Source organism: Trachurus trachurus (assembly GCF_905171665.1).
Source record: "Trachurus trachurus genome assembly, contig: scaffold_124_arrow_ctg1, whole genome shotgun sequence".
NCBI lineage: Eukaryota > Metazoa > Chordata > Actinopteri > Carangiformes > Carangidae > Trachurus > Trachurus trachurus.
In genome coordinates this window covers 55,000-78,868 of record NW_028155240.1, presented here as the reverse complement: position 1 = coordinate 78,868, position 23,869 = coordinate 55,000, and the positions used below count along the sequence as shown (strand labels likewise).

The 23,869-nt window shown below is 42.3% G+C and overlaps 3 protein-coding genes across 5 annotated transcripts in view; all 3 read left to right on the top strand.

The window, feature by feature from the left end:
• LOC311007956 (helicase POLQ-like) overlaps nt 1–23,869 on the top strand; it is a 107,726-nt gene that overhangs the window by 29,591 nt on the left and 54,266 nt on the right. The gene's annotated exons all lie outside the window — the stretch shown is intronic.
• Nucleotides 1–23,869, top strand: part of LOC311007958 (heparanase-like) — a 30,066-nt gene that overhangs the window by 1,159 nt on the left and 5,038 nt on the right. The window contains exons 2-6 of one of the 3 annotated variants that reach the window (XR_014596452.1): nt 732–850; nt 1,709–1,849; nt 1,935–2,108; nt 4,856–5,153; nt 5,204–6,357. Coding sequence is in view for 1 of the 3 variants with exons in the window: in XM_084001384.1 (XP_083857510.1) it covers nt 732–850; nt 1,709–1,849; nt 1,935–2,108; nt 4,856–4,902 (481 nt within the window). In the remaining 2 variants the exon portion in view is untranslated. Of the gene's footprint in view, nt 1–731; nt 851–1,708; nt 1,850–1,934; nt 2,109–4,855; nt 6,358–23,869 lie in introns of those variants that run through there. The other 2 variants (XR_014596451.1, XM_084001384.1) reach the window with 2 other exon arrangements.
• Nucleotides 6,961–23,507, top strand: LOC311007952 (helicase POLQ-like; the record flags this gene model as incomplete). The annotated part of the gene is made up of 13 exons (XM_084001375.1): nt 6,961–7,104; nt 8,874–8,972; nt 9,096–9,241; nt 10,638–10,877; nt 11,930–12,071; nt 12,688–12,792; nt 13,620–13,824; nt 14,574–14,731; nt 16,339–16,437; nt 19,068–19,241; nt 19,703–19,816; nt 20,894–21,028; nt 22,466–23,507. Coding segments are annotated over 13 exons (1,866 nt in total), but the record flags the coding sequence as incomplete, so codon positions are not given.

Genomic DNA, 23,869 nt, shown 5'->3' with positions numbered 1-23,869 from the left:
AACACTAGAGTAGAGACAGCGGCAGAGTAGAGACATAAAAGAGACAGTACAGATGTAATAGAGACAGTAGAGACATAATATACATAAAAGAGACACAGTTGAGATACAGTAGAGAAACAACAGAGAGAGTAGAGACACAATAGAAACAGTAGACACGAGTAGAGACATAATGGGGACAACCGGGATGATGATGACACCGATCGATCAATCAACCAACCAGTGGAGCTCTGTTCATTCATGTATCGATCAGTCAGATTGTTGTTTTCATCAGCTAGATCAGAAGTGATGCGTTCAAATGACCAAAAAAAACAACCCAAAAACTGTTTTAGCTCCTTTTTTAATCAATAATTGAACTCATCATTACACAGATTATTGATTTTCTGTTAAAATTGAATGTTTAATGAGTCAGATGTGAAGTGAAACAAAGGTTAGAAAGAAAAAAACAACAACTTTAAACCAAAGAGACTTGATGTTTTTCCACTTTATTGAGTTTTAAAAATCTAAATTTAACGTCACAGTGATTTGATTCTCCCTTAATGTGGAAATGAAGTCACATGTAAAGTCACATGTCCAGTCAGAATGAAAACATTCAGAGTGAAAGTCTTTGTCTTTAAAAAACAAAACAAAGGTCGTCATCTCATATTGATAATAATAATGATAATGAGGATAAATCCCACTGTTTTAGTTTGTTCTTTAACTCGTCGTCGTCGTCATGGTTTTGTGGTCTCCAGGTCTCCTAAGTTGAGGACGATGGCTCGAGCTCTGGCTCCAGGTTTCGTCCGGTTTGGAGGAACCAGACAGGACTTCATGGTGTTCAGCCCTCAGAGACGCAGCTCAGGTGTTCACTCAGGTAACAGCAGCCCATCGATCAGCACGATCAATAATATTGAAAGGTTATTGTTATTGTGTGATTAGATTTTTTTTTTTTTAAAGCTCCTCCAAACACAACTTTTATGTATTTGACTGGTGTTTATGGATAAAAACTCTGAACTCAGGTGTTGTGACTAGATAGATAGATAGACAGACAGATAGACAGATAGATAGATATAACTTTATTCATCCCGAAGGAAATTATTCGGCCAGGCCGCTCCAGAGGAAGATAATTAGTTAAAGCAGAAGTAAGCAGAATGTTTGTGTTAATCTAAGTCTTAAATAGTTGTATCTTCCGACAGCAATCACTTCTATAGAGTGTTTGGTCTGAAACACGGGTCTGTCAGTCACTCTGCTCTGAGCCGAGGAGAAAACTTTCCTTGTATCCTACAACCTTTATCCAATGAGGAGAGAGAACGGCATAAAGGGGCGGTCCTCTCTGTGTGTGCAGCCAAGGGATGCGCGTGAATGTGGTGACGTAGGGACGATGGCGGGGACTGCTAACTCCATCTGCTGACAGGAAGTTAGACAAAACCACCGGATCACTTACTTCTGCTTTAATGTTTCAATCTACATTTTGTAATAAACAAATTATAAGTATAATTTGATATGACCAAGACACCTAAAAACAAAAACACGGCCGTTTTCATCAATTTACAAGCAAGTGGGCAACACACATACATTGGAGTGAATGAGTTTTCTGGGCGCTTTTGCAATACCCATATCCTGCCACTCGGGGCGCAAAACCCTTACCACGGGAGTCACTCGTTACTCTCTTTTCCAGTGCTCTAGTTGTGACTAAAAGGCCCCGCCCCCTTTTCCTTTCTTCTTCCCCCAGCCCCTTTGGCTCCGCCCACCTGCGACCACCTGCTGCTTCCCCATTGGCTGGAGCGGCGTCTGACGGAGGCGTGGACTCAGCAGCAGGAGGCGCTGCTGAAGGAGGAGCTGCAGAGGAAATACAGGAGGGTCAAGTTCACAGGTACGAGTCCACACACACCTGTCTCCTCCTCCTCCTGCTCCTCTGTTGCCGTGGTAACAGCAGCAGCCTCTCCGTTTCCCCCCAGAGACCACGGTGGACCTGCTGCACGACTTCGCCAACTGCTCGGGGCTGCAGCTGATCTTCGGCCTCAACGCGCTGCTGCGGACGCCGGCCAACGTGTGGAACGGCTCCAACGCCCGGACGCTGCTGCAGTACGCCGAGTCCAGAGGATACAGGATGCACTGGGAGCTAGGCAACGGTACGGAGGCAAAACACACACACACACACACACACACACACACACACACTGCCCTGACGTCACTGGTCAGAAGAGTCAAAGTTAATACAGAGTCTGAGAACAACTTCCTCATGTTTTATGAAGAAATAGTCAGTTTATTGATACGTTTTTAATGAAACAGACATTTACATACAAATTTAATCACATACAATGTGACGCCACCGACAAAAACAAACAAGAAAAGGGTTCAAAACAAAACAAGGATGTAAACGTACAAACATTAAATGGACAGTTAGGATACTACTACATCAAACTTACATTTCTTACATTTATTGTTTTGTTTTTCTACCTTGTCTCGATTTGTTGTGATTCTTTTTTTCTATAAAGAAATTTGTAGAGAAACAGAAGAGACATAATAGAGACTGTAGAGACACAGAGGAGACAGAGTAGAGACAGAAGGGACAGAGTGGAGACATAGTAGAGACAATAGAGACACAGAAGAGACAGTTTAGACACAATAGACAGTGTAGAGACACAGAGGAGACAGAGTAAAGACAGTAAAGACAGAAGAGACAGAGTGGAGACATAGTAGAGACAATAGAGACATAGAAGAGACAGAGTAGAGACAGTAAAGACAGAGTAGAGAGAGTAATGACACAGTAGAGACAGAAGAGACATAATAGAGACAGTGTAAGAGCCATTTTGCCCTTTTATTTGGTGTTTTATTTTGGTAGATTTTTGGTTGTTACTTCCGCTCATCAGGGTCACGAGGGGTTATTTGATTGAGACGAACAAGCCACAGGTGTGGTTGATGGAGCACACGTTTTCTTTACCGTGACATGGCGTGACAGTACTGTAGTTAAGTTATTTTGTGGAAATAAATCAGCTTTTGAGTTAACATTGAAACCTTGGTTTGGAATGGTTTTAATTGCACCGATATGCACGCGTCAACATCGTGTTATCAGCCACCGTGTAAGTGACTTTCTTTTTATGGTTGGAGGAAGAGAAAGGACACTACAGACAGTATAGATAGTTGAAAGAGACAGAAGAGCCAGTAGAGACAGTTTAGACACAATAGACAGTGTAGAGACACAAAAGAGTAAGTAGAGACACAGAGGAGACAGAGTAGAGACAGAAGAGACATAGTGGTGACATAGTAGAGACAGTAGAAACATAGAAGAGACAGAGTAGAGACAGTAGAGACACAGAAGAAACATAGTAGAGACATAGAAGAGACAGAGTAGAGACAGTAAAGACAGAAGAGACAGAGTACAGAGAGCAGTGTTGGGAACGTTACTTTAAAAAAGTAATTAGTTATGGTTACTAATTACTTCTCCCAAAAAGTAACTGAGTTAGTAACTCCACTACTTCACTATAATAGTAACTAGTTACCAGGGAAAGTAACTATTGCGTTACTTTTTCTTTCTTTTTTTTAAGTTTAAATATGTCGAAGAATTTGGATTTTTTTTCTCTCATTTTTAAATTGTATTTTATTGTTTTCATATATTTCACTGATCGCAATTATGGAATGCGAGTGTGTGTTTTATTGAAAGCGAGGCTGGTGTGCCTATGAAAATAGGTTACAGTGGGTTTTTTAAGTGCTGTGGCTGCCTACAAGCAAATCTCATATTGTCTCTGTACAAAGACAACAAAGACCTTTTTAAATGTGAAAACAGCGGAGACCTATTCAAGATTTACGTTTAAAAACAGGCGAAACATCGAAATTAATTTATTCATAGCCACATTAAGTGAAATTATTAACTTTACCGATTATCCATCTGATTATCTGTCCTGCTGCGAGCGCACAACTTCTCAGGGTATCCGCGGATCCTTAAAAAGTCTTAAATTCATGTATCTAAAATTAAGGCCTTAAAAAGTATTACATTTATTAGAAAATTCTAAGATGGTCCTAAATATATAATATATAATACACAGCATCATAAAATATGTATGCACTTAAACTTTTATATGAAATAACAGGGTATCCGCGGGGTCTTAAAAAGTCTAAAATGTGAAAATCTAAATGTTAGGTCTTAAAATGTCTTAAATTTGTTGAATTATTGTGTTCAAGTCTTAAATAATTTTAGACAGGTCTTACATTTTCTTATTCCCACCATGGGCGAACATTTCACTCGCATTTGCCCCTAAAAAAAATACATGTGTGAACCGGGAGAATCACAAAAAAGAAAGAGCACAACCTGCGATTGGTCAAAAACTACAAATCCCACAATTCTCTGCCTCAACAATAACAGTAGTTAGTGTAAGTGAGGGAGAGTGGAGCTGTCGGTGAAAAGAGGAAACAACGCCACGTCTGGTCCTGTTCTATGTTGTTCGTTCACACCGTCACCGTTTATTCGTTACGTCCGCGGTGTAAAAGGCCGTGACGCAAAGACGCGATTAGGCGCGAGACGCGATTAGGCGCGAGACGCGGTAAACGCGACTTTTTTTTTTTTTGCGACGCTACACCCGATTCTTTTATGGCGACGGGACCTTCGCGTCTTCGTCCTTTTCATCGTGTTTGGCGGGAAGACCCGCAAGGGGCTTCCCGCCAAACACGAGGAACGCTTTTTTTTCGCTCGAGCTTTGACGCGCGACCAAACGCGAGATACGCGAGATTTGCGATTTATCGCTCGTTTGGACTGGTCTCAAAAAAATTCGCTTTTTTTTTTTTTTTTTTTTTTTAATGTCAAAAAATTCACGAGCCCGCCCATTTTCACTACAACAACATTTTTTTTCTTTTTTGGGGGCATTTATGCCTTTATGGATAGTAGGCTACAGTAGACAGGAAACGGGAAGGCAGAGAGAGGGGGAATGACACGCAGTAAATGGCTCTAACCACTACGCCACGCGACGCACCACTACAACAACAACATTTCTGCTCTCATCAACCATGGTTGAGGTCACAACGCTGCTGTAGCTGCTCTGGAAGTCCGAGACGCCGCCGTCGCTTCTGGTCCACGACGGCGAGTTCCAGCTGATGAGCTACAGAGACTTTGGAGTCAAAGAGGAGCAGAGCGTCGCTGTGTCGGACTGTTTGGATTTAATGAAGAAGCTGCACAGAGTCAGGTGAGCAGAAGCTACACACAGTCAGGTGAGCAGAAGCTGCACAGAGTCAGGTGAGCAGAAGCTGCACAGAGTCAGGTGAGCAGAAGCTGCACAGCGTCCTGCTGTGCTACCGGAGCTTGATATGGAAAAAAAATAAACAAACCGCCAGGCGCACGTCGCGGTGGAGAGAACAGCTGAGTTTTCCTCCTCCAGCTGATCTGTGATCTGTGGTGAAGACGGACAGAGACCTGCCACAGTGTCACGGTGCATTAATATAAACTCTGTCCTCTGTCTGACTGTCCTGACTGTCCCTGAACACCACACAGAGACAACATGGAGCTGTGTGACAGGTTGAGTTTTATTTATCATGATAATTAATACATACTTAGTAACAAGCCTGTAAGTTCAACACATCAGTATATGCTACTGTGATTTAACTAGCCTAGTTAAATAAAAAGATGTAGTTTAATACCATAATATCTAGGGGTGACCAAAGGCCAATGTGTTTACTTCATGTGTCAAATATTGTCTGCAGGCGGAGACGCTCAGAGAGAAAGTGTGTGTATGTTCTTGTCTTTTACCTCAAGGAGATTAAAGTAGTGTCTGTTTCCACTTTGAAAACGCCAACTTACCCTCCGAGTAGAGAGAGAAGGGACAGAGTAGAGACAATAGAGACACAGAAGAGACAGAGTAGAGACAATAGAGACACAGAAGAGACAGAGTAGAGACAGTAAAGACAGAGGAGAGAGAGTAATGACACAGTAGAGACAGAAGAGACAGAGTGGAGACAGTATAGATAGTTGAAAGAGCCAGTAGAGAACAACTTCCTCATATTTTATGAAGCAAACAATCAGTTACAATTGATAAGTTGTTTTTTTATTTTATTTTATGAAACAGACATGTACATATAAATGTAATAACAATGTGACGCCACCAACCAGAACAAATAAACTAAACAAAACAGAAAAAGGTTTAAAACAAAATGAGGATGTAAACATACAAACATTAAATTGACAGTTACTACTTCATCAAACTTAAATTTTTCCCATTTATCGTTTTTCTAACTTGCCTCGATTTGTTGTGATTTTTTTTTCCACTTCGCACTTTATTAAAAAAATATATTAAAATCTAATTCAAGTTCCTGTTTGATTTGGCCTTGAATATAAATATTGACTTAACTGATAAGTTGGTTTACTCCGTCCCCTCTCGGGAAATTCACTTCCGCACGTTTGTCCACAGATACAGAACGCTCCAACACATAACAGCATCACATTTACATAAAGATACTTAAAGATGATCAATAATCAATACCTGCAGCTCTGGTTTTATTGGTTAGTTCAGTTCAGCGTCTCAGAAACAGAAGTCGACGTCTCTTCAGTTCATCAGATTGAAAATGAAACCACGCGATTGTTCTCAGAACAACAATAATGAATCTGTCAGATCACTAATTGAGTCATTGATTAACTGATAAATGTTAATCAGTGGCTCACATGACGAACAAGAACCAAACTGGGTCAAAGTGACAGAATCAGTTTAAATCTCCTGTTAATAATAATATAATAATAAACCTTTTTCTTCTTTTTCTTCTGCTTCCTCTGCTTCATAAACTCTTGTAACGTGACAGATTGTGTGTGTGTTGTTGTTTCACTTCCGTCCTGAGGCGTCCGTCGTCTCATAAAAATGCCACACAGGAAGTTGTTTGATGTTTCTGTTGCTAGGCGACGGGCGGCTGACTCATATGTGTGTGTGTGTGTGTGTGTGTGTGTGTGTGTGTGTGTGTGTGTGTGTGTGTGTGGTCAGAGCCCAACAGCTTTGAGAAGAAGGCCGGCGTGCGCGTGGACGGCGTCCAGCTCGGCCTGGACTTCGCTCGTCTCAGAGAGATGATGTCACAGTCGCAGCTGTACCGCGGCGCCGGGCTGTTTGGACCGGACGTGGGACAACCCAGAGACCACCGCGTGGACATCCTGGAGGGGTGAGAGGACAGGGGGGTCAGGGGTCAGAGGTCAGAGGTCACACACACACTGAAACCTGTGGAGCTGCTTGGATCATAAGAGTCAAGTAGAAACTGAAGTAGAATCACTGAGACAAGTGACACATAACTTCATTAAAGGGATAGTTCGGGTTTTTTGATATGAATCTATATGGCATCCCCATCATCAGTTACGTGCTGTGACGGTGGCTTTCCCCGGACTGCGTCCCGTGAGCGGAGTTCCGGCCTGGTTTCGGTGCTGACGAATGTAGTCCGGCTAGTTGGCTGGGGTCACGAAAATAAAGCGTTTTTCTTCTCAAAACAATATGCGTTCAAAAGAGTGATACATTTGCATCACAAAACCGTTGTCCACGAAAAAGTCTGACCTCGCAATCGCTTGGCGCTATTTTCTCTCCCTCCGTATCACTGCGCGCTGCCGCCTGTAGACGGCTGTGCGCGTTTCTATCAGCTGTTTCACTGAGTTTACTGCTCGGATAGTTCACATAAACATTTCTGATTATGACACAAGTGATGAAGCCATCCCTTGTTTTAGCACAGAGCTAAAGGGAGAGCTTTATGAACCTGATGTGATGCTGAACTTCGTCAGATGGAGTTAGAGCCATAGACTGTTAGGTAGGCCTATATAAAAGAGGTGGGTGATCGTTGCAGCGCAGTTCATGGTGGAAGATCAGACCGACAAACATACACTGACAGACAGCGTGCATCACCTGCACCGGACGGTGCTGCTGAAAAAAAGAAAAGAAAGAACGGCGCTCCAGCCAGCTGACGTGCAGCTCACCTGCGGCTCAGAGCACAGTGGACGCAGCTGGTGTGGAGGCTCGCTATTTTATAACGGCAAGAAAAAAATAATCGTCCTGATTGTCTGAGTGTGTGTACATTTGTCGGGCTCACGGGCTGATCTTCCATCACGGACTGCGCTGCATTACTGATCATCACCCGGTCACCCTGTCTGTCACAGCAACAGCTGTGGGTCTAACTTCAGCTTGTCACTTCCCTGTCCCTCCTCTCTCTGTCTGCTCGTTTTAACTCCATCTGACGAAGTTCAGCATCACATCAGGTTCATAAAGCTCTCCCTTTAGCTCTGTGCTAAAACAAGGGATGACTTCATCACTTGTGTCATAATCAGATATGTTTATGTGAACTATCCGAGCAGTAAACTCAGTGAAACAGCTGATTGAAACGTGCACAGCCATCTACAGGCGGCAGCGCGCAGTGATACGGAGGGAGAGAAAATAGCGCCAAGCGATTGCGAGGTCAGACTTTTTCGTGGACAACGGTTTTGTGATGCAAATGTATCACTCTTTTGAATGCATATTGTTTTGAGAAGAAAAACGCTTTATTTTCGTGACCCCAGCCAACTAGCCGGACTACATTCGTCAGCACCGAAACCAGGCCGGAACTCCGCTCACGGGACACAGTCCGGGGAAAGTCACCGTCACAGCACGTAACTGATGATGGGGATGCCATATAGATTCATATCAAAAGACCCGAACTAACCCTTTAATACCGACTTCAGACCAGTTTTTGACCAGTTCAGACTAGTTCAGACCGGTTTCATACCGGCATACAGGCTTCAACCATTTCAAGCCAGTTTAGACCAGTTTAAGCCAGTTCAGACCACTTTAGATCAGTTGTAGCAGTTAAGTTACCAGTTCAGACCAGGTCCAACTAGTTAGACCATTTAGAATCAGGTTCTGACCAGTTCAGACCAGTTTAAAGCAGCCAGGTCTCCTCTGTGGTTCTGTCCTCAGGTGGAGCTGAAGGAATTCGTCAAACTGAGCGACACCATCTACGAGGTCGACCCGAAGGAGGAGGACGGCTTCCGGTTCTCACGGCTCCTCAACTACAAGGTGACGATGCGTTCACTGACACGTCAGAGACACGGGATAAATGATGTAGATGTAGTAGAGCTGTGGTTCTGACTGGTCCGGTCTCTCTGGTCTCTCTGGTCTCTCTGGTCTCTGTGGGTCCAGTACTCGGCCGCGATGCAGAAGTTGGACCCGGACCACATCATCGCCCTGGTTACCGAGGTGATTCCCGCCCACTCCTGTCTGGTCTTCTGTCCCACCAAGAAGAACTGTGAGAACGTGGCAGCGATGATCTGCAAGTACCTCAAAGAGTGAGTCTGACTGACGGTCCTGGTTCTCAGGGATGCAAACAGCGCGCCGAAAAGTGCAACTCGCTTTTTTCATGACCAATTAGGAGACTTGTGTGAATCGTTCAGATCCGAAGAGTTTTTGTTTTGGGGAGGGGGGTCTCAGCGTCTCAGCTGGGGTCAGTAAAATGTTTTTCTAACAGGCTGACAGTGACAATCACGTGAAACTGAGGCGAACTCATTCATGGTTGTCTCTGATTATACTGGTAACAGCCTACCTCCAATGTAGCGACATGCGCGCTCGTTACCCAAAGCGGCGCGAATGTGTTCAATTCAAAAAGTGAAACTAACACATTATATATAGGCCTATATGTCCATTACACACTGAATGAAACATCCCATGTCTTTATTTATTCAGTTTATTTTAATAGTAATAATTATGACTAACATTCAGTGAAGACCTAAAATTCAGTATCTCCAAAATTGAAATATTGCAAAGTTTGTTTGTTTTTTAAGCATTTTTAATATAGAAATGTTGGCCTTCTGAAAACTATGTCCATCTATTTGCACTCAATACTTGGTTGGGGGTGAACTACTGGAAATTGACTTTTCCGTGATATTGTAATGTAATCATTTGTTAATGGTGAGCACCCCCCCCCACTCCCCCCAGACAATTCCTCTCTTTTTTGGCCCTGACCCGTTTGCATCCCTGATTATTAATATTCGAATATCATATTTTAATATTCAGATTTCATTTTTATCACTATAATTCGAATATACATTTGAATTTCAAATATTCATCGACAGTCCTATAGAGAGCCTAAGCGGAAGCAGGAAGTAACGTCGCCATGGGACCTCAACTCTGAAAAAGTCTCCATGCAAGTGAACGGGACTGAAAGTTTTATTTCGTGATCTGATTGAATTGTGCCATGAGAAAAAAATATGACCTCTACCTGTTTAAAACATCACGTTTCATCCGGGAAAAAAAAGCAGTTTATCGTAAAACGGCAACGGAAGAATGTATTTTGTGTGACGACGCTCTACGGACTAAAGATCTGGTGTCCCACAAAAAATACGTCACCAACTGACACGGGAAAAGGCGGCATGTGGTGACGTCACTACGCCAACTGGAGTCTTTCTGGTTACAAATTCTTCCGAATTTTATTCTACAATAGTTTTACGATAAACTGCTGATTTCTCTTCATGAAACGTGATGTTTTAAACAGGTAGAGGTCATATTTTTTTCTCATGGCACAATTCAATCAGATCACGAAATAAAACTTTCAGTCCCGTTCACTTGTATGGAGACTTTTTCAGAGTTGAGGTCCCATGGCGCCGTTACTTCCTGCTTCCGCTTCGGCTCTCTATAGAACTGGTCCTGGTCCCGGTCCACAGCAGTGACCTTGTGTTTCTGGTGCAGGGACTTCCTGCGGCACCGCGAGGCGGAGAAGGCGGTGCTGCTGGCGGAGCTGCGTGCCGGCGGCGGCGGCTCTCTGTGTCCGGTGCTGAGGCGGACGGTGCCGTTCGGTCTGGCCTATCACCACAGCGGCCTGACCACGGAGGAGCGGCGGCTGGTGGAGGAGGCGTACGCCGCCGGGGTTCTGTGTCTGCTCACCTGCACCTCCACGCTGGCCGCAGGCATCAACCTACCGGCCCGCAGGTGAGGCTCCGCCCACTACACGTTACCATAGCTACATAGCTGAAGGAGGCACAGCGGTTTCCAGATTACCGTCACAGCGCCATCTTTGACTTTGACAGCTACATACAGCAACTCCACTTGGACAAACTTCATTAGAGTTGAGTTAGGGACATAGAAAACAATATGAACAACATCAATCTGTCTGATGTAAACTTATTTAAAGGGAAAGTTCAACATTTTGGCAAATTGGCCCCATTGCCATAATCCCTGTAGTCATAGCAGTAGGTTCGTTACCTTTAATTGTCGGTGCAAGCTATTTTTAGAACGGAGGAGCAGAGCCGTGAGCTGCTCAGAGCTACGCTACGGAGGCTCATTACGGGATTTCTTGGTTTCCCTCATCAAACTCATCAAATACACAATCCAACAACTCCACAACGCTCTGGTGGACAAGTTGTGACCTGCACATTCACCACGCTATGAGATGATAACACAACGTTACCAGACAGAGTTGTTTTAGAGGAAAATTCATGCAAAACCACTGATGCGCGTTGCCTTCAGGGACAGTTTTTCATCAAGCAGTCTCTGCATTTCCCTCTAAAACAACTCTGTGTGGTAACGTTGTGTTATTATCTCATAGCGTGGTGAATGTGCAGGTCACAACTTGTCCACCAGAGCGTTGTGGAGTTGTTGGATTGTGTATTTGATGAGTTTGATGAGGGAAACCAATTCATCCCATGAGCCTCCGTAGTGTAGCTCTGAGCAGCTCACGGCTCTGCTCCGCCGTTCTAAAAATAGCTTGCACCAACAATTAAAGGTAACGAACCTACTGCTATGACTATAGGGATTATGGCATTGGGCCAATTTGCTAAAAATTGATTTTGATTTGACCCAGTGGATGAATTAAACGTTGCTTTATCAGGTATGGCGGCCTTTTTTTAATGACTTTTCAAAATAAAAGCCCCAGTCTCGTATCCACATATTAAACAGAATTCCAGTTACCTGCTGCAGAGTGAATGTCAAAGTCTGATACTGAGTCAGGACTGACTGACCCGTGTGTCCCGTCCTCTCCACAGAGTCATCCTCCGGTCTCCGTACGTGGCGTCAGACTTCCTGAAGAGGAGTCAGTACAAACAGATGGTGGGACGAGCGGGACGGGCCGGGATCGACTCTGTGGGAGAGAGCGTCCTCATCCTGCAGAGCAAGGACAGAGTCATGGTGAGTGTGGACATGGACGACAGGACAGCAACACCTCCAGTTACCAGTCCACCTTAAGGGTTCCTTAACATAAACCACCTTAAAGTTTCAGCTTTCTCTTTATCTCAGTTTTTGACTTAAAGTAATCACTTAAAGTCGGTTCAGACCTTAGAGAACAAACTGATGGAGGCTTAATCAGAGGAATTGATCTTGTTCTATAGATATTGATATATAAAAATTCCCTATACTTTTTAAACATTTTTTTTTTCTTTCCTACATTTTCAAACAGATACAAAATGAAAGGGTCCCTCAGCAAAGGTCTGGGCCCCCTGCATCGTTAGTAGCTAGTAGCCCCCCCCTTTGGAAACTATCACAGTGTGTAAATAGTGTGAAAGGGCCTTAAAACTGTAAAAAAAAAAAAATGAAACACTGATATTGCTTCAGATATTGTGTCCAAACTTTTACCTGATGACACTGTAAATCTGATTCATTTACGATTTGGAGCTGATCAATCCAACGCTGTAAAATCTCTTTCATTGCTGCAAAAACAGTTTTAAAGCAGAACAGAAAACAAAGGTTCTGTGTTATGATGCTGCAGCTCTGACCTCTGACCTCTGACCTCTGACCTGTGTTCCAGGCGAAGACTCTGGTCTGTGCCCCGATGGAGAACTGTTACAGCAACCTGCTGCAGGACGGAGGGAAGGGTCTCCTCAGCCTCATCCTGTCTCTCATCGGCCTCAACGTGAGTCCCTGTGTCCATCACCTCCTGTGTCCCCTCTCTCTCTGTCTCCACATTTCCTGTCTCTCTCAACTAGACCGACAAATAAAAGCAAAAAAGCCCCAAAATATACTTTAAAAAAAAAACGAACAATGTAAAACTAACTGAAACTAAAGTTCAGTGAGATCACATCAGCTTAGTTGTAGTTTTCTTAGACTTGGAGTTCGACCCACAGGTAGATAAGAGTGAATGGAACCTGATGGGAACATTATTGGATGCAACTAAAAGGTAAAAATCTAGAGCTACAACAATTCATTGATTAAGCAAACATAGTTTAAATTAATCGTCAACTATTTTGATAATCGAATAATCGGTTTGAGTAATTAAAACTAAGTCCAAATTCTCTGGTTTCAGCTTCTTAAATGTGAATATTTCTGGTTTCTTTGTTCCTTTATGACAATAAACTGAGTCTCTCTTTGGTTTGTGGACAAAACAAGACATTTGAGGACGTCAACTGGTGGTTTGAGAAACACTGATTGATGTTTTTCAACATTTTTTAAAATCATTTTATTGACCAAACAACTAATGGATTAATCGTTTTAATAATCAACAGATTAATCGATAATGAAAATAATCGTTAGTTGCAGCTTTAGACAAATCCTACAAATGTGGAAGTTCATCTGACAGAGGCTTAAAACCTGAAATACAAACTAAATAAAAACTGCTTCATCACTTGTTGAACTGACTAAAACTAAACTGAAATAAAAAAGCAAACTGAGACACTAAATGAAAATAAAAACTATTTTAATTTTAAAAACTATACTAACTGTGTGTGTGTGTGTGTGCTGCAGATGTGCACGTCGGTGGAGCAGCTGTGGGAGTTCCTGAAGGGGACGCTGCTGTGGGTGCAGCAGGCCGAGCTGTGTGCGGACCGTCCGCTGAGCGACGCGGTGGCGCAGTGTGTCGACCGGCTGAAGGAGAAGGAGCTGGTTACCGTGACGACGGAGGGCCATCAAACCCTGGAGGTCACCAAGCTCGGACGCGCCACGTACAAAGGTGACGGTGGTGATGTCGCTGTGACATCACTGTAGCTTCTACTGACAGTTTAAAGGGATAGTTCAACATTTTGGCAAATTGGCCCATTGCCATAATCCCTATAGTCATAGCAGTAGGTTTGTTACCTTTAATTGTTGGTGCAAGCTGTTTTTAGAACGGCGGAGCAGAGCCGTGAGCTGCTCAGAGCTACGCTACGGAGGCTCATGGGATTTCTTGGTTTCCCTCATCAAACTCAATACAAAATACAACAACTCCACAACGCTCTGGTGGACAAGTTGTGACCTGCACATTCACCACGCTATGAGATACTAACACAACGTTACCACACAGAGTTGTTTTAGAGGGAAATACAGAGACTGTTGATGAAAAACTGTCCCTGAAGGCAACGTGCATCAGTGGTTTTGCATGAATTTCCCTCTAAAACAACTCTGTCTGGTAACGTTGTGTTATTATCTCATAGCGTGGTGAATGTGCAGCTCACAACTTGTCCACCAGAGCGTTGTGGAGTTGTTGGATTGTGTATTTGATGAGTTTGATGAGGGAAACCAAGAAATCCCATAATGAGCCTCCGTAGCGTAGCTCTGAGCAGCTCACGGCTCTGCTCCGCCGTTCTAAAAATAGCTTGCACCGCCAATTAAAGGTAACGAACCTACTGCTATGACTATAGGGATTATGGCAATCCCTTTAACATGTGAGGCGTTCAGGGAACCTCTGTAAAACAAACCAACCTGACGTCCTGTGTCCCTCAGGCTCGGTGGACTTGTCCTACAGCGACGTCCTCTACAGAGACCTGTCCCGCGGCCTGGAGGCTCTGATGCTCAACAGCTACCTGCACCTGGTCTACCTGGTGACGCCCTACGACCTGGTGGCTCAGGTCAAACCGGATTGGATGGTTTACTTCAGACAGGTACAGACTCTCTCTGTCTTTGTCATTTACAGTTTGAGTGAGGGGAGTAGAGTGATGCCAGGAGATCAAACAGGCGATCTAGTATCATAATATGCAGGAGAAGAAAATGCATATATTAAAAGTATTAAAACACACATTTCAAAAGCATTGAAACAAAGAACGTAACTCCAGAGTCTTTACGTCTTTCTTGTTTTCAGATCTCCAGACTGATTGTGTTGATGTGTTGTGTGATTTCCTTTTCAAAACGGCAAAAACATGAAGTTGGGTCAGTGAATTTATGGTTATGAATATGAGCTTATTCATAATCATTAAGGGTGTATTCACACCTGCAGTGTTAGTGCGCACTAAATCTGGTGCGCACTAAATTTGGTCCAGTTTGGGTTGGTGTGAAAGCACATCGCACTCTAATGCGCACCAAAACTAGTGCGGCCTGAGGAGGTGGTCTCGGTTCGGCTCCAGCCGAACTCTGGTGCGCACTAGTTTAGGTGTGAAAGCAACCACACTCTGGTGCGAGCCAACTGCCAGGCGAACTCAACACGTTTGAGCTAAAAGGGCTCCCGTAGTCGCTGACAACGGGTTAACGCAGGGGGGAGACCGCCCGGTGCTCCGGTGCTGCGGAGCTCTGTCCCCACAAACGAAGCAGCAGCAGCGGGGCAGCCGGTCGGTGCGAGTCCGCTGAGTCGCTCAGACACCGGACAGGTCGGCGTCCGTCCCTCGGGTCCGCGGAGCAGCTGATTACCGAGCTGCAGCAGCAGAGGTCCGCCGTGTTTAACGTTTAACCGGGAACTGACGGGACCGAGCTGGGTGAACGCAACCGGAAACCAGCCGGAAGTACCAAACAGAGTTATACATGCAAACAATATAGAAATAAATGACCAGAGCTACTAACAACCGGCTCTACTTGAGTCTCCATCATGAAAGTTTTATCAATCAGCGCTTCCAGATTTCAACCGGTCGTCATGGAGACGTGACGTTCTCCAAGTTTGGTCCCGAGTGACAAAAAGCAGGTGTGAAAGCAACCGCACTAACTGAAAAATGAAACATTGTATCATTTTAACATTTGGTGCGCACCAGGGTGCGCACTAAACAGGTGTGAATACACCCTAAGTTAATTATATAATATTAATAGTATATAACACATTTCATACAATTATTGTAGCTCAAAGTGCTTCACAATAAAAGAAGGAACATTAAAAGCATTAATGAAAACATTTAAAAAGAAACATGACCAGAAAAGAAAAGAGATAAAGCAACAAAAAGATTACGGTATCTTGCCCTAACGTTAGTACAGAGCATTAATGAAGGTTGCTGACCTGTCGTCTAGTGACTCTCTAAGAGAGATATTAATGTTATTGGGAGGATGGGACTGAAAAGAAACAGAACGATACATTGTATTACCCAGAACAAAGTTTCTTTCAATGTGTTGACAGAGAAAAGTAAGTCTGCAGGTGAGGACGAAGCTGCTCTAGAGTCTGTTTACAGAAGGAGCAGAGGTCGCTGATGTGTTCTTTTAAAAACCTTTGCATGAAGACATTGGAGGGACAGATTCGTCTCTGTCTCTGTGTGACGCTGTGTCTTTGTGTGTCTCTTTGTCTCTTTGTCTCCAGTTCACTCTGCTGTCGGTGGCTGAACAGAAGATGTCTGCGGCCGTCGGCGTGGCTGAAAGCTTCGTGGCCAGAAAAGCTGCAGGACAGGCGGTGAAAAATGTGAGAGGACACAACAATGATGATGATGATGATGATGATGATGATGAGCTCTTTAACTTTAGGTTAAACATTTGGTGGGGGGGGGGGTTGAGGTCTCTGCGCCCAAATAAGGATTTTTTAAAACCTAAAAAAGTCAGTTTGTGTGTATGTGTCCTGATGTGAGGAAGAGTGTAAAATTAGCAGTCTAATTTACCTCTTTATTTAATCATTCCCATATTCGTTACAGTAGTAAAAGGTGTTTTAATCATTTACCAACATTGTTCTTACGGTTTTTATTTAATCAGTTGTGGTGATTAACATGTTTATTCTGACAGAATTAATGCTAATTATTAATTTATCATCCAACAACTTGTCACTGTGTAGATATTTCTTACCAAGAACCAAATCCGATTCAGAGAGAAAATCCTAGCAGCAGATTTACTCTGACGTCCTCCATAGCTTCACCTCCAGCTACTAACAAACTGTCAACCAGGAAACTCAATAATGTGACTGTTTCCTCCTTTAGACGGTTGGTTTTCTCACTTTTATATGACGAACAAACTATTTAAATAGTTTAAAAAACTGATCAAACAAGGAAGAGCTTCCTGGACTCGTCTCTCAATTAGAGGTGCTCTTTGGAGAGAGAGATGTAGGAGTAAAAACAGAGAGAAACTGTCTTTAGACCAACACTACATATGGTACTGAAACAAAGTTAAACATTTCTTATTGTCAACATCGTCACATTGTTTAGCCACAGTTAGATATTATCTCATCGCTCAAACAGCCGCTGGACACAGAAACGTAGTTTGGACCCGTCTTCTGTTAATTTCTAATCCAGCTGCACGCGACCGGGAGATTAGGATGTTTACGTCGCTACGCGCTGGTGCTCATGGGAAATGGAGTCTTCCTTCAGGCAGAACGCTACCGCTTCGGTCCACAGGCGCCGCCCAAACTCAACCACAAATGAAAGTTCTTTAGTGTTGCTTTAAATCAATAAAATGCCTTTATTTATCAGGCATCATCACAATGACGTTAAAAATAACTCATCAAGACTTCAACAGGGAGTCAAAAAGAAAAAAGACTCTTTACGTTAGAGTTATTTTTAATAATTGTGACGATGCCAGATAAATAAAGTTATTTTATTGATTTAAAGAGAAGACAGTGCCATGGAGTTTTTCTCTGTTTTCAACTAACAGATATCACTGTGACACTTTTTATGTTTAAATGATGCAATATCTAATTAAATATGTGCTAATTTGCATATATTTCCAGAACAGAAATCTGAACAATGGATGAAGCTACTTTCAAAATTCTTGTTTTATTTTGTCGACATATTAGAGTCAGAAGTTTTTACAGAGGAGGATTGTGGATATCTCTCTTTATCACTTTGTAAATGTTGTATAAATCAGGCTGTGATTGATATACTGTATCAACAAGCTCCTCTGTAAAAACCTTCAGAATATAGAAAGGGATCAAACTTTGGTCGTTTGGTGTTATTGTCAGTCGTACTTTTATGATTTGTTGCTGATACAGAGAAAATGACAATTTTAGAGAACTTTACAAAGACACCTGACAGGACATGAGTCAAGCGCTGGCTGACGCAACTTATTTGTGCCCAAAATGTTGACTTTTTTTAGTTTCCACAACACTCCAGAGTCATGTGACTCCACCCACGACTCATTCTAGGAGTTTCTTTCTGTTTTTATATTTAAATAGTGTAGTAGCCATTTGGTTTGTTTTGACAAACTTTAAATCATAAAAATCAAAGGGCCACTGCCACTGCTGCACTATGGGTTGTGGTGTAGACGGAGAGGAAGAAAAACATAAATGTCCAATCAAATGTCCAGTTTCAACAAAAAAAACCCTGTTTCATTTAACCAGAAAAGCAGCGAACAAAGAACAAAGAAAAACCCTGTGGTAAAACCCATTAGCCCACCCAGGTGCATGCTGGTCCCTTACCAACAGCCTACCTATATAATCTCAGGTGAATTAACCAAAACACAAATAATAAATAAGAGAACACCTAAACTAAACAAATACGGTAATAAGAAATCTAATTATAATGGGTAACACTTTACAATAAGGGCCCCTTAATTAACATTAGTTAGTACATTACATTATAAAGCATTAATTAACTGTTTACAGATATATTAACAATCATTATTATATTACTTAGGATTAGGAAACACATTAATTAATGTAGCCTATTAGTAAGCAGTTAATTAATGTTTACTACTCAAAGTTAGTTAATAAATTATTAAGTGATAATAAAAGTTGAATAATACAATTATTATTACTACACATTACTTTATATATTAATGCTTAATAATGTACTATTTAGTTAGTTAGTTACAGTTTATTTTGGACATGTTAAAAGAAATAAAACATAATACAGTAACGTTAATTAAGGGACCCTTATTGTAAAGTGTTAATGAAATCAAATAAATTGATTCAGATATACTCACTACATGAAATACTAAACTAAACAGCACTAAATACTAACATTAAATAAATAAATAAATAGCTCCAACAGATCGTTTATTGGCCTTGTGGCTCCTTTCATTCTGTTCCAGTTGTGTCCAGTTTTATTGGCTGGATTAGATGTGTTTGGTTGGTATTAACCCTCTCTCTGTGTGTCTCTGTGCGGTCAGAGCGCGGACGCGGCGGTGGTGGGCAGGATGTACCTGGCTCTGGTCCTGTTCTCTCTGCTGAAGGAAACAGACCTGTGGTTGGTGTCGAGTCGCTTCCAGCTGAGCCGAGGCTTCGTCCAGACGCTGCTCAGCTCCTCCTCCGCATTCTGCTCCTGCGTGCTGCACTTCACCCAGGTAACAGGCCACGCCCCCTCACAGACATTAGGCCACGCCGAAGGAAGGATGGAGGGACAGAAGGAAGGGAGGAAAGGAGGGAGGAAGGGAGGAAAGGAGAGAGGGGGGAAGGAGGTACAGAAGGAAGGGAGAGAGAGGAGGAAGGAAGGAAGAAGGGGTGGAGGAACAGAAGGAAGGGAGGAAAGGAGAGGGAGAGAGGGGAAGGAGGGAGGGAGAAAGGAAGGAGAGAGAGGGGGGGGAAGGAAGGATGGAGGGAGGGACAGAAGGAAAGGAGAGAGAGAGGGGAAGGAAGGATGGACAGAAGGAAAGGAGGAAAGAAGGAACAGTACCGTTAACAAGAGGTGTGTGTGTGTGTGTGTGTGTGTGTGTGTGTGTGTGTGTGTGTGTGTGTGTGTGTGTGTGTGTGTGTGTGTGTGTGTGTGTGTGTGTGTGTGTGTGTGTGTGTGTGTGTGTGTGTGTAGGAGCTGGAGGAGCTGTGGCCGTTCCGAGCGCTGCTGACCGAGCTGACCCGCCGGCTGAGCTACTGTGTGAAGGCCGAGCTCGTCCCCCTGATGGAGGTCACCGGGGTCATGGAGGTCAGTCACACGCCCCGGGGTTAAAGGTCACGGAGAGACGCAGGTTTGAGTCCGGTGTTGGAGCGAAGAGAGAATCTACTAGTGATTGATAATCGATCGATTATTTGCAGCTCTTTTTACATCAGAGTGAATGAGAAACTAGAACAAACATTTCACTTTTATTTCTGACTCAATAATCGATCAATACTGATCAGTTTCAGCTCTGATTTGATGTCGATCAATCAGACATGAGAGCGATGGAAACAAACCTGGTTCTAATTAAACAAAAAAAGTCTCATGATCAATGAATCTGATTGAAATTTGACAGATTAGATATTAGTTGTTCATCTGCAACTGTTCCAATAATAAATAAATAAATCATTCAATCAATGTTATTTATCATTTATTTATTTTTTAACAAATAAGACAAAACTTCTTAAACTGTAAAATGTAAATTCTTCTCCAGTTGATTCTAATTAAACAGAAAAAGTCTCATTGTCAATGAATCTGATTGAAATCTGACAGATATTAGTTGTTAATCCGCAGCTGTTCCAATAATCAATCAATCATATTTTTTATTTTTTTAAACAAATAAGACAAAACTGGAATCTGTGAATTCTTCAGTTTTTTCTTTGACTTTTATTGAGCTGAAAGACGTTCTGAGACATCAATTGATCAATCAATCAATGGATCTAGCGATTGATAATCGATCGATCATTTGAAGTCATCTGCTGCTGCTCATTTTACATCAGAGTGAATGAGAAACCAGAACAAACATCTGACTCAATAATCAATAAATACTGATCAGTTTCAGCTCTGAGAGAGAGATGGAAACAAACCTGCTTCTAATTAAACAAAAACAGTCTCATGCTGAATCTGATTAGTTGTTAATCTGCAGCTGTTCCAATAATCAATCAATTAATTGTATTTCTTTATTTCTTTACAAATGAGACCAAACATATTAAACTGGAATCTGTGAATTCTTCTCCAGTTTTTTTTTTTATTGAGCTGAAAGATGTTCTGAGACATCAATTGATCAATCAATCAATCAATCACCAATATGTTGATCATTTAATTGATTACCTGTGTGTGTTCCAGTGTCGGGCGAAGCAGCTGTACGACGCCGGCTACAAGACTCTGACTCACCTGGCCAACGCCGACCCGGCCCTCCTGTCCCGCTCCATAGAAAACCTCTACAGGAAACAGGCCAATCAGATCGTAGCGTCGGCGAAGGTGAGGCTCCTCCCCCTCCTCCTCCTCCTTCATCATCATCATGGCGGCGGCTGTGATGTCATTAAAGGATAATAAACGTTTTTTTTTACAACCTGGACCTTATTTCCAGCATAAAATCCGATCATTTCCTCCCCCAGATAACTTTGGTTCATTACAAGTGGTTGTGATGAAATTAGCTCCAGCCGAGAGGCGCGTATATCCGTATAATGGAGTCTACAGGGCAGCAGAATGCAGCCTCTAAATAACACATTATCTGCAGAGAAACTCCTTCATTTCACCAATATTTAGTTCTGATAGGCTAGTGCTATTCCCCTCTGAGTCCGGGGTTAGCTGTTATCAACATCCGGGGTCTGAGCGCGGTGTGGCTTGTTGCTAGCGCTAATGCTATGGTTCGTTTCTGCGTGTTTCCGACTTGTCAGAACAAAATGAGCAGCTGGATGAAGTTCAGCTTCCACAGGCTTCCTCTCCTCAACCTGGACTCACTAAAGCTCCGGCTAGTTGAGATAAAAATGGACCCGAATGCCGAAGCGGAATGATTATTATCAGAATCATATATTATACTCCCCCTCTCCCTTGCCCTTAGGAGGTATTTCACCTCCTACCAGGCCATTGCCTTCATAAGAATGTATTCTTAGCAATTCTTGCCTGGTTAAATAAAAGGGACAACGAGGAGTTTTGGAAAAGCGAAGCGTTTTCACACAACATTTATGAGCCTCTGCGCACACCGTAGAATTCTTCTACCGGCAGACTCATGTTTTCATTCATCAAGAATTAAAGTCAGAGGTTCAAAGAGGTTCAGTTACCGTCGTAGTCCCGACCATAAACGGCAATATGGCGGCGTTATTCTCATGAGCGTCCGCGAAACCGAAAGTAAAGAAACGCTGGTCGGCTCAACCAGCATTTCCACCATTAATTAAAATAACAAAATAACGATAGAGACAAAACGATATATTTATCGAAAATGGGCCCATTAACAAGTGGTAACGTAGATTCATCCACATTAACGTGAGACTTTTTTATAACCAAATAGAAACTCCTCGTTGTCCCTTTAAATAAAGGTTTACTACTACTACTACAGAATGAGCCGGGCAGTGCTCAGTGATGACATCATCCAGGTCAGAGGTCAGTAGGTCAACCTACAGACCCCGGATGTTGATAACAGCTAACCCCGGACTCAGAGGGGAATAGCACTAGCCTATCAGAACTAAATATTGGTGAAATGAAGGAGTTTCTCTGCAGATAATGTGTTATTTAGAGGCTGCATTCTGCTGCCCTGTAGACTCCATTATACGGATATACGCGCCTCTCGGCTGGAGCTCATTTCATCACAACCACTTGTAATGACACCAAAGTTATCTGGGGGAGGAAATGATCGTATTTTATGCTAGAAATAAGGTCCAGATTGTAAAAAAAAAAAAAAAAAATACTGTGCTGCAGATGCTGCTCAGTGAGAAGGCGTCGGCGCTGCAGGAGGAAGTGGACGAGCTGCTGGCTCCGCCCACCGACCTGCCCACCGCCGAGGGGGCGGGGCCACACGGCTGACATCATCATCATCATCATCGTCAGTCAGCTGGTTCCTGGTTTTATGGTTTCATTTCCTGCTATAATGGAGACTCCAGTGACCAGACTCTTGACGATCATGGAGAACGAGGTCAAAGGTCACAGAGGTCAATTATTTATTCTGTTCATCAACCACCTGTAAATAAATAAAAACATCTGGATGAGTCGCTGTCGTTCAGTTCACACATCTGGAGCTCTGCCCGCTGCGGTTTTTAAAATAAAGACACAAGAACCAACAACTACAGTTCTTCATCTGCAGGTGAGTTCAGGTCGGATGGAGAAACAAAGAATTTAAACATTTCTACAAGAAATTTGGTCAAATAAAAGAAAATAATATTGAAAATCAAACACATCAGGAATCATTATGTGGAATTTTTACTTTTTTTTTTTTCCTTCTCTGTTCTCAGTTAAATAACTTATATTAATAAAATATTGATGATTGATTTTCTATTTAAAAAGACAAATGAAATCCTAAAATGCAAACTGATCAATGAAATTCAACTGTGTTCAGACCCGGATGTATTTAAAATATTAATATAATTTGAATTATGTTGAGTTTTATAACGATAAAAACATAAGGGCAGATGGATCAATCATCAAAACATGATAAACTAATATAAACAGAAAATACCATCAGAAAAAGCAGTGTATTACAGTGACTGATGTGATTAAACCAGAACATTTACTTTATATAAACACATTAATCCTCATTAGTGTCACAGTTTTACAGTTTAATCTTCCCAACATTTTGTCCAGTACTTGAACTTCTCACATTAACAGGTGATCAGAGCAGTTTTATAAAATGATGTAATAAAGATCTGATGAAAAATTAATTCATCTCATGTTTTATAGAGATAGAATCCATCTGCTTCAAGATCAATAAATATATTTCAGGTTTTCTCCACCTGGTTCCTTAAATCAGCTGCTTTTTATTAAAGTTTCATTATAAGTGAGACACTAAAGGTGAACAGGGTCAAAATTTAAACTAACAGATATCACTGTGACACTTCCCAAGTTTATCTCTTACATTATACGATACGATACGATAAACTTTATTGTCCCGTTCAGGGAAATTTGTCTTGGACTCTGTAGCTGCGCCATAAATGCCTTGAGTGACAAAAAACATTACACCTCCGCCATACCAACCCAGCAAACACAAGACATAACAGCATTGTACATATCCCATAACATAACACATATACACCTCATAAATTCACCATAGTAAGAGCACTATAAGAATTATTGCACATTAAGACAATTGTTTACAAGTACAAGTTTTGT